Genomic DNA, 10,964 nt, shown 5'->3' on the forward strand with positions numbered 1-10,964 from the left:
TTTGTTAATTTCATTAGAACATTCTGTGGGATAAAATCAAAATATTAAAAAATATTTAATAAAATTAAATTTCTATTTTACCATTTTTATTAATCACAGATTAAATATACATATTAATAATATTATACTTGATGTTATTAATTTATAAAAAGATACATTATTCTTAAAAAAAAAAAAGGAATGACAATAATAAAACAACATAATATTTTACATACACAAATATGATATTCTTTTTAAGCCCTCGTTTTTGACTTTCCAGCCTTAGTTTCAAACAATTTACGAACAAAATAAACTTGTAAGGTAGTTGTTCCCATTATTAACAAAATTTGCATAATAGACCACCTGTTCACATATGTTTTGTTATCAACCAATAAATTATAATCACGATTTTCTTGACTGCGGACATGGTGTTGATGTTGTAACATGTGATTTATATTATTTTCAACTGATTTCACAGTGGACTGAAACAAATAATAATAAATATTTGAAATATATGATAAATGGATATGCTTTCAATAGTTTCATACATAAAATACACAGTTGATATATACTATTAAATAACAGTGGTAAACTGGTACACATTACCCATAGATTATGAATTATAATCAATGATTTTTAATATATTTTTTAGCAGTAGAGACAACCATTTGAAAAATTAGTAAATGAGTGGATAGTGGTTTATGTAATAATAATAAGATTTACCTATTGTATTTACTTTATAGGTTGAAAGTATTTGTTATACCTAAAATGGTAAATAGATTTGTAATGATTGTAAATAAGTAGGATGGATAGATATTAAATTTGAATACAATATGTTAGCTCTCATTATGTCATATTATAAAAAAATTATACCTATTTTAAACAATTATATATTAATTTTAATCAAATTAATTAAAACAAGTTTATTTTTTATTTGTTTTAGTGATTCATTCATAAGAGTTGTACAAAGTATTAGTTAATTCTTAGACTAGTAGTTTTTCAATAACCTGTTTTTTTTTTTAGAAATAGTTTTATTAGAAGACTGTACTATTACTAAATTTCAAGAAAACCAATTTTAATTTATAATATAGATACTTAATTAGATTAAATACTTATTATTTTTATTTAGATAAACTTCAATAAAATCAGAAATACTCATATTACCACTTTTTCAAATACGAGTACAGATAAATATGTATATCATTCGTGGTTATAATTTGAAAATTGGTAAGAGTGAGCAGATTTGATTTACTTATCCATACACGGATTTAAATACAAAATCTAATTCATAATATTAAAATTTTTGTTGAATTAATAACAAATTGGTTTAATTATACCTTATAAAAAATTTACTACATTATGGTTTTATATCAAATTTTCATTATTATAGTTTTGAGACTCTTAAACAGCATTGATATGTAGATGCTATTGTTTATAATTTATTAAATTAATTTTTAGGCACTAGTAAAATTATTGAGATGTTTATTATGACTCACTGTAAAATTTTCTACGCCGACATTCATATCTTCTATTTCTTTATGATATTCATCCCATTTATCATACCTGAAAATAAACAAGAACCATTTAAATAAATACAAAGTTTTTACTACTGTAAATTATATTGATAGTTGGAAAAAATCCTCTGTAAAAAAAATGTTATGCATGATTTTCCAGTATGTTTAATTATATACATGTATCCATCATAATATCGTTTACAATTATTTTTAATAATAGTTATATAGTGAATAAATTTACCTGTAAAATTAAAATTTTCTTTAAAACTATAACAGAGATACTTACAAATATTAATACTGGAGAATGAATATATTTGTTTAAGAATAGTGGTAAGGGAATTTTTTTAGTAAAATGCCAAAAAAAGTCAGAGATTTAATAAAAATAACATGGTAATTTGTAGATAAACACAATGCTCTTGAAATCAATTGAATTTTAATTTTATATTGGGATTGTGTAAACAGGAAAAATTAAAAAAAAAAAGTGTAAAATGGAAATACAATGATACAATTCCAGATGGATTTTTTCCCCTAGATTTCATTATACTAACCTTATGACAGTGATATACAAATTTACTAATTTGGCAGCAAACTTTGAAAACTGATTATCTATACAAACACTGTAGTAACCACCTGTGGACTCTTGGTCTTGATAATCAGAACTGGCTTTCCACTGATACGGGTGGACAATCTGGCCATTGGGATGTCTGACAGCAAAACCAGCCATCCCATCACCTCCTCTTAGTACCTATCAAGAGTAATATAATTATTAAGTATTTAACTAGCATCAAAGCGGTCACAAATCATTTAAAGGCTTTTCATTCATACTTGAGCGCTTGCATAAAAAGTTGCTCCAGGGTTGACAAATTGAAAATAACAATCTTCTTTGCCTGGGTCGATGATTACTTTGTAATCCATCGCAACGGCTGGTAAGGTTTCGTACCACGGCGCCGTGGGCTGAACCGGTGGAGGCTGCTGTTCTTGAGCAGGTATTGGTTGTGCTTGGCCATTCACATCGTCCAACATTGTAAAAAACATAGCGACAATATAACATAGACCAATTGTTGACAACCAGTGGACGGCTGTACTTTTCTGGTGTTTAGTGATCATAACTGTGATGTCAGTGGTGCAAATCTTCTGAGAACACTACAAACTAGGTTAGGGTAAAAATATGTTCACAGCTGCACGTTCAAAGACATTTTGTCTTTTTCTTGAAGAACGAATCACTTTTACCCAATCCGCAGATCTAAGTCAACTACCTACAAGCTACACATAAGCACGACACATCGGCACGTTATCATTAATGTTATATCACATATTTTAGTATTTACCAGTTGATATGATTTTATAATTGCGTGTCATACATGAAGTTCGGAGCGAATTTGGTTATCAATTCATTGTTAACAACCGTGATTTGGATTACGAATATAAAGAAGATAATAATATTATAAAAAAATTGAAAATATTATATTTATTAAAATTTAGGTACAACTCTACATCGTTTCTTTAATAGTTTCCACAGACAACTTACTGTGCTTTGGACCACCGTTTAAAAACATCCTATATAAAAAAAAAATTTAATTTAGTAATTTATAATATTAATTATTAGTACCGTGGTTTGGATTCACTAGCATGATTACTTGTTTTTACGAATTGAAATATCTATTACAATCAGTGGCGTTCTCAGGAATTTTCAATGGGGGGGGGGGGTTCTGAAAATTTACTAAAATATAAAAGTGGGAGGCTCTGTCCCTCACACCCCCCGTTATCATAATAATTGGAGTAATTAAATATTAATTTTAACTATTATAAATGCCTATAAATAGCATTAAAATAAGCGAAATATTTTGAAAATAAAATCATGTAAAGAAAATGCCAATCTAAGTAACTGGTGAAATTTTAAAGTGTCTATACGACTTATACTTTTTGAATAATAACGAATACTTAAAATCGTTTGAGGATAAATCGTTATCGTTACGCTATTTTGTAAAAATTTAAAATTCAAACGTTCGTAACATTTTTCCTATATATTATGTTTCGAGTTTTCTCTATAGCTATTTAAGGAAAACTTATGGTTGAATTTTTTTAACCTTAAAAATGAACACAAAAAGATTTTTCAACTACAAAATTACTTGCAAATTTTCACGATTTTGACAAATATCGTAAAATGTTAAACTATAAACTATAAGCTATAAAAAAAAAAATTGTGACCAACGATTTTTAATTTTTTTTTAAACTACAATATGAACAACTCATGAAGAACCTATTGTATTAATTTTTCAAGTTTTTCTGAACACCCAAAATTTCAGTTGTCTTTAAATAGCTTAAAAAAATTCAAAATATTTTGAAAATTTTACTGTGTACAGATAACACTAATATAAAGATTTGGTGAAAATTTCAAGTATTTATAGTGATTATTTTTTGAGTTACAACCATAAAAAAATCGATTTGGTCGAAAACTGATTTTTCGTAAAAATTTCCGTTTTTCCATCACTTTTTTTTGTTTTTCTCGATTTTTTTGAAAATTCTTGGAAAATGTTTACTTTTGACCCCTATAATGCACCCCCGAAGTTAAACTCAATACATTCATCACTTAGTTCATAATTTTAAAAAATACGGCCGATGGGGGGGGGGAGTGCAACCCCCATGCACCTAACCTTGAGTACGCCCCTGATTACAATAAACTAGGTACCATCATAATATACCTACAATATAATACACATAATATACGAGTACATAAGAGTAAACTGTGATGATATTAGAATTTATATTATTATTCTATGATTATGAATTATGATCATATACAATATACATTACTTATTTAATAATCTAAATATATATACATATAATATAGATATTATTTAGGTATTCTGAGGTAAAAACTATTTATAGTTTATAGTTTATAGAGATGTTTAAATGACTTTCGTGTTTAACTATTGAAATGGAAGAGAAATGAAGAGACTACCTCCTCTTCCTTCAATTCAATCCCACCGTGCTTCAGATTTCTAAACTTCAAATTTATTAAAACTGAACCTAATTGATTGTGTACCCATACCTAATTAATATTGCATTGATCTTATATTGTTTTATAGGTAGGTAGATATTATGGGCGCCCGGAAATTGGGCCACAATTCACCTTTTTTTTCAAAGGTATACGGTAATTGGGCCACTAAAATTTTATATTTATTACAAGTAGGCCCGGTAATTGGGCCACTAAAATTTTATATTTATAATAGGCAGACCCGGTGATTGGGCCACTATTACATTTTAAATTGTAATAAAATAATATTTAATATAATACAGCTTTTTACGAGTATATAAATTGATACAATTCCTAATACTGCAGCGCATACGAAACTTTACTCGAAGCGACTGCGTATGCCTTATCAAAAGGTATTAAATTATCCAATATCTTATGATATAGAATTATCAATTGTCATCAAATGAAATGGATAAAAATAGTCATACGCGTAGTGTGCAAAAATTATGAAACCTAACTTAAACTACAAATGCTGTTGAGTCTTTTCATTCACATTTCAAAAATAATTTCTATACTTATGTCACATCCAAATATACATAATTTTTTTAATTTTTTATTGCAACTTCAATCAGAAGTTTGTATTAAGATTAGAAGTATAGGAACAATAAAAACAAGAAAACCAACTTTAGTTCAACAAAATTTTATTCTTAATGAAATTAAAAAATATGAAGAAGGGGAAAAAACCCAATTTAAATATTTACAATCTGTATCATGTTATTTAAAAAAAAAAATTATATTTTTAAATATTATACCTATTAGAAAAAAATTATTTCATATTATTTATATTTGACTAACTTTATGGTCCTTATATTAAATTTGTAAAATAAGTATTAGCATTCTTAATAAAAATTATTTCATATTCGACTAATTTTATGGACCTTGTTGTATATTAAATTAATTAAATTTGTATGGAAGTATTTAAAAAAAAATATTAATTATTTGACGAATTGTATTTTTATATGTTAAAAAATAATAATTAGTTAATAAACATTATATTATATTCGTATTAATAGTATATTTGTGTGCTATATTTTTATACTTTTAATCTCCAAGTACACTTTAAAAATATAGATTTAATTTGTGGCCCAATCTCTGGGTAGAAAAATGTTAACAAATATTTTATACAAAATAGGTAGTTAAAATGTGGCCCAATTCTCGGGCGCCCGATATTATAATTTTAATTTATATCTAATCTAATCTAATATATAATCTAATATATAAATGTGAAAATGAAAACCTTTGAGTGATATATTCTCGGAAACTACTGAACCGATCGTTTTGATTTTTTTTTTAAATTGAAGAGCTCATTGCGGAGAAGGTTCTTACTGACGAAAAATTCAGGTTTGAGAAATATGACGAGAAGGTGATGAAATTACAGAGGCGCCATCTGTCCAGCAAATATTAAACTAAATTATTTTTGGTAGTCAATGGCAACCATTTAAATAAAATAAATAATTTATTTAAAATGTTATAGCAAGGTTGTTTTTAATAATGCAAGCAAATAGACATACAAACTAAAATCGTTGTCATAGTAAAAAAGAAATTAAAAATCTATATAATATATAAAAATGTATAAGACAATGTATAACTGTCACTGCAGTTCAGCAAGAAAATAAACTATATTAATGTCGCTATTGATTATGATTGAATATAATAGTTACAGATCTGTTGTTATATTTTGTTAAAACCATATCAACAAAAAAAAAGAATTAGCGAAATAAGTCAATGTCCACAGTAAATTTCAAATTCACAGCAATAGACTAACATAACAAGTTATACTAAGTTTTATTGTTTTACCAACAGGCAACAATACAAAAACCACGAGATGGCACATTATTGTATTTTACCCACTGTAGTAAAAAAAAAAAAAATGATATAACTTTGAAACTTAAGTGTTAGACATTATAAACTTCTTATACACATCTCGCGGGGTCCGCAATCCACCACGTGTGGATTGCCTACATGATAATATACTGCTCTCATAATCATAAGAGAGTCTCACGGCAACGGTAAGCAGAATGACTATAATATTATAACTTGAGTAACTCACTGACTGATAAACGTAGAGCCTGAACAATGATAGATCGATGCTTACAATTTACACGGTACATTCGTAAAATCGTATCACAAATTTAGTGTGTAATAAGAAAGCATTTTACAAAATTCGCATATTAAAGTGGTGCTTTCACAAGATTTTTGAGAATCAAAACAGTCAATGAAAATGTCTAAGTTTTGAACACCGTTAAACCGAATAGTAAATAACAAATTAATCAAAATTCGAATCATATTATATAGAATTTGCATTTTTAACGGGCAACGAAGTGCACGGGGTCAGCTAGTATTATATAAATATATCTACTATTACTTTTTAATCTAAATAATAATTTAATATAACTAATTTTTGCTATATTATATCAACACTTGCTGATTAATTGTTTAATAATTTAAATATAGGTATAAATACCAAAAAATATCTAAATAACTAAAGCCTATTTAGTGAGAGATTACAGATCACCTCATTAGTTAAACTACCTATACAATTGATGGAGTATCTTTTAAACGAATGTGGTTTTAATTTACTTAAAGTAATTAAATTATTTTTATTATATACCTATCTACATTATAAGAAATATACATTTTATATTTTGTTCTTTTTCTATAAAAATATAATGATGGTTATTTAATTAATTAATATTCAGAATTTTTTGGAATTATTAGACAGGTCTCAGGTCCTAATGACTATCCCATAGCACTAACTTTTCTTCAACTATATTGCATAATAATGCTTTCAGATTATGCTGTTAAAAACCTCCTAAAACAGGAAATTGAAAATATTTGAAAGTGAAAAATTAAATTTAAAGTTTTAAACAAAAATAATATACCTATTCTGTATTATAATTAATATGTTTTTAAATAAACATTGCTGAATAAAAATTATTTATTTTATACTGTTCAATGTTCATAGATTAAATTACTGCATTATCAATTAAGGATTTAAAAGTAATTACAAATGTGAAATGATCTAGAAAACGTTTTGGTTTATGAGCTCTTTATCATTAATCGTAGGGCATCCTATATATTTTAATTCGTGGTAATAATGCTTATTTGATACTATTTGTGATAGAGAGTGTTGGGTTTAACGGTGGCACGGCGCTGGGGTTGATGGCTGCGGTAGCTGAAGGACTAGGGATGTGGAGATGAGCGAATGAATAAGGATGAGTGGATGTGGTTCTAGAGTTCCTCAAATCATACTTACGAATTTGTAAATCTTCAAATGTATTCGATAACACAAATTCCGCACTGAAATGGGAACATTATCAAAATACTGGCAGCTGGCAGATTAAGTTACATAAACTAAAACCAATTGCATGTAGGGATGATTTAAATTTACATTCCTAAAGTAAACGATCAATAAAAATATAGAAGTTTGTTGGGGCCGTTATTGATTGATTTTTATCTAATATAAGATAATATCTCAATTTGAATTCATAAAAAAAGTGTGTTTCAATAATTTATTAATTGTTATAGCCAGTTTTGTTTTAGTTTGATTATTAAAATATTAAACAGAATATTTAATGCTACGTATGCATCAAGACAAGAATTTGCAATTTTTAAAAAATAGTTTTTTTAATATGTAAAAATTATTTGCTAAATATTTACATCATTTTTAAATCCATAAATCGTATGTCGGAAAGGAAAAATGTATTTAATTTGTTTCACGGAGTATTATTTTCTCTTTATTTTACATGTATAAATTCTATATTTTTAAGTTAAATTAGGTCCAATTTTATTTATTTATATTAGTTTGAAATATTGTATACTATTATTATTATTATTAATTTATATATTTTTCAATTTTATTGTTTGAAAGGAATAGGAAGTGGAAATTTGAGGGTTGCTGTAATTATTACCTAATTATTATATAAATTCAAATTATGATTGTACAATACAATAAAGCAATATAATTAGTTACCACTGCTTGGGTAAGTTATAAACTCCTCTTAAATATACACTATTTTCAGTTCAATTTTTTGTACATTACAAGTGGCTACCAATTTGTGGGTTGAAAGACGTTAAAAATAATGTATAATTACATTAAACTAAACATCGCACTAGACAATAAGATAATATAACAAATAAATAACAAACATAAACATATAAGTAAAATAAATAATATAATTTATATTTATTTTTATTATTCATTTAAATTTTTCTAACCTACTCGACCTACTTACCTCTAAACATACCCATTCAAAAATCAAATTCTTTATAGGTACATAAAATAATACTCAGACCATTATGGGCTTATGGTACCTATATAGCTCTGGGACCAGTAAAACCTTCTGACATTAATAGAGTACAAACCTATCAATCCAAAACCTTAAGACAAATCTCTAAAGCTCTATATAATACGTTTCTAATCATACCCTATATCATCCATACCATTTATTACAGACAAGGTTAAAATCTAAAATATATTATAAAATATTTCATACTCACCTTCTAAATCACAGAAATTCACTTATTGATTCACCTTCTTGTCCATTCCCGAAAATCATCCCAAACGGTTCAAATGTAAATGTTGTAAAGACCTACTGACAACTTAATAAATAATCAACAACATCAACTCTAGCCATGGAGTGTCATCAACGAATGTTCTTCATTCGCGTTATATTTAATGATATAATTTCATAATATTTATGAAATTAGCGCCTGAGTGTTACCGTTAGTTAGCTACTGTTTTCAAGATTCTATCATGCTTCGTATGTATATTTTTCATATACGTCTTATTTTAACTATAGCAAAATATTGTGTATTTAAAATAAAAGTTATGAAAAAATTACATTTTTCATATTTTCTATTTATTTTGTTCAGATAAATGCTTAACTAAATTATGGACTAAGACCATCATAATAATTAATTAAACTCAAATACTACAACTCTCGTTTAACGAACGTCAATAAATTAATAAAACTAGGCATAGATAACAAATGTATTCTTATCATATAGAGAATATTTTTATGTTTAACTTCGATTAAGGGCCGTTCTTACAATGTCCGGTTAAGTGTCGGTTAAGACTAATAGAATTACATTCTCGATACATTTTTAGACGGAGTAATCAATTTTGTTATATAATTTTTTTAAATTCATAACAAAAGATGTATCCATATCTTGAATCTTAAACCGATTTTCATCTATAGTCACTAATCCACTACCACAAGACTCAAAATTTTAATTTGTATAACCAATTTTTTTTTTTTTAAATACTTAGTTCTTACTACAGGTTAGATTAGGTTACATGCTGATTCGTATATTTAGTAAATTAGTATAAATTGTAAATTTACATTCAAAATTGATAGGTTTGTAGATTTAGTGTAATTTGATAATTATATAAAATAATGTATGTACCAATATTTAATATTATATGAACATGAGTTAAAATATTATAGTAGGTATAATATATTAAATTCGAAATGATATAGCACAAATTAAGTCCGTTATGGGCTTTAATCGGTGGTCCTTAAAAGTTTAAAGTGAACCTTTTGTGGTTATGTCAAACGTGTGTTAAAGAAGTACTCAAGAAGTTTTGGGCAGCTTGTACATAGATTGTGAATATTAAATATTAATGGTATTTTAAAGTGCGAGATTTCATAATTTTCAAGAAAATGACGAGGAAAAGCAGTGATATTTTACTTTGCAAACTTTTTAAACAACATTGAATTTCGTTATTTTGAATGCGAAAAAATTATCATTTGAGGATTGGAAACGTTCACAAGTTTTGGTATAGTAAACGCCATATATATATATAACACAGCATTATGATAGCTGAATATATAATTTGTTTTTATTATAAGATTTGTACTTTTGATTCCTATAAGATAAATTAAGACCCGAGAGTTTAATATAATATAAGATCGTCATATTATAAGTACTATTTAAAAAATAGTGTATTACTATTATTTATTATTATCACTAAACAGGAAAATAAAAATATAATTACAATAATAATGGTATTCATTGACCATAATATTATTATACGTACTTTGGTGAAAATTAAGATTCAAAGAATATCATGTCATTGATTTTTATGAAGTGATGTTAATAAAATAATAACGCTAATTTTTGAGAACAAATATAATATTAAAATTGATTTTTTTGAAGTGCAACGAAATCAGACTAAATTGATCTAAATCCAACGAATCCAAATAGAACTTTTAAAATTATTATGTAAAATAATAACAACAAAAAATATAATACAATAATAATATTTCCAAACTAAAAATATTTCATTTTTTTTTAGATTCTGAACGAAGTGATGAATGTATTTTTTTTTTTTTATCGTTCTTTATAAAATAGTCTGTATACATATTTTAATTTCGTTTACAGTAATCTGCATTCATCACTGATACCTACTGGCTAGTATTATACAAGAC

At 26.0% G+C, this 10,964-nt stretch overlaps 1 protein-coding gene across 1 annotated transcript; it reads right to left on the minus strand.

The window, feature by feature from the left end:
• Positions 1 to 52: 52 nt before the first annotated feature.
• On the minus strand, positions 53 to 2,796 carry LOC114126096 (transmembrane emp24 domain-containing protein 6). The gene is made up of 4 exons (XM_027989974.2): positions 2,319 to 2,796; positions 2,042 to 2,238; positions 1,476 to 1,542; positions 53 to 461 (listed from the first exon to the last, which is right to left on the minus strand). The coding sequence occupies exons 1-4, from the start codon at positions 2,598 to 2,600 to the stop codon at positions 234 to 236; spliced, it is 774 nt and encodes a 257-aa protein (XP_027845775.2). The 5' UTR covers positions 2,601 to 2,796; the 3' UTR covers positions 53 to 233.
• Positions 2,797 to 10,964: the final 8,168 nt, after the last annotated feature.

The sequence above is a fragment of the Aphis gossypii genome, chromosome 1, assembly GCF_020184175.1.
Source record: "Aphis gossypii isolate Hap1 chromosome 1, ASM2018417v2, whole genome shotgun sequence".
Lineage (NCBI taxonomy): Eukaryota > Metazoa > Arthropoda > Insecta > Hemiptera > Aphididae > Aphis > Aphis gossypii.

Excerpts from the sequence above, each read along its gene's own strand:
- LOC114126096 (XM_027989974.2), bottom strand. The coding sequence starts at position 2,600 with ATGATCACTAAACACCAGAAAAGTACAGCCGTCCACTGGTTGTCAACA. Across the intron at positions 2,239-2,318 it reads CTTTTTATGCAAGCGCTCAA|GTACTAAGAGGAGGTGATGG; the intron begins GTATGAATGAAA and ends TACTCTTGATAG. Across the intron at positions 462-1,475 it reads TCGGCGTAGAAAATTTTACA|TCCACTGTGAAATCAGTTGA; the intron begins GTGAGTCATAAT and ends TATTTGTTTCAG.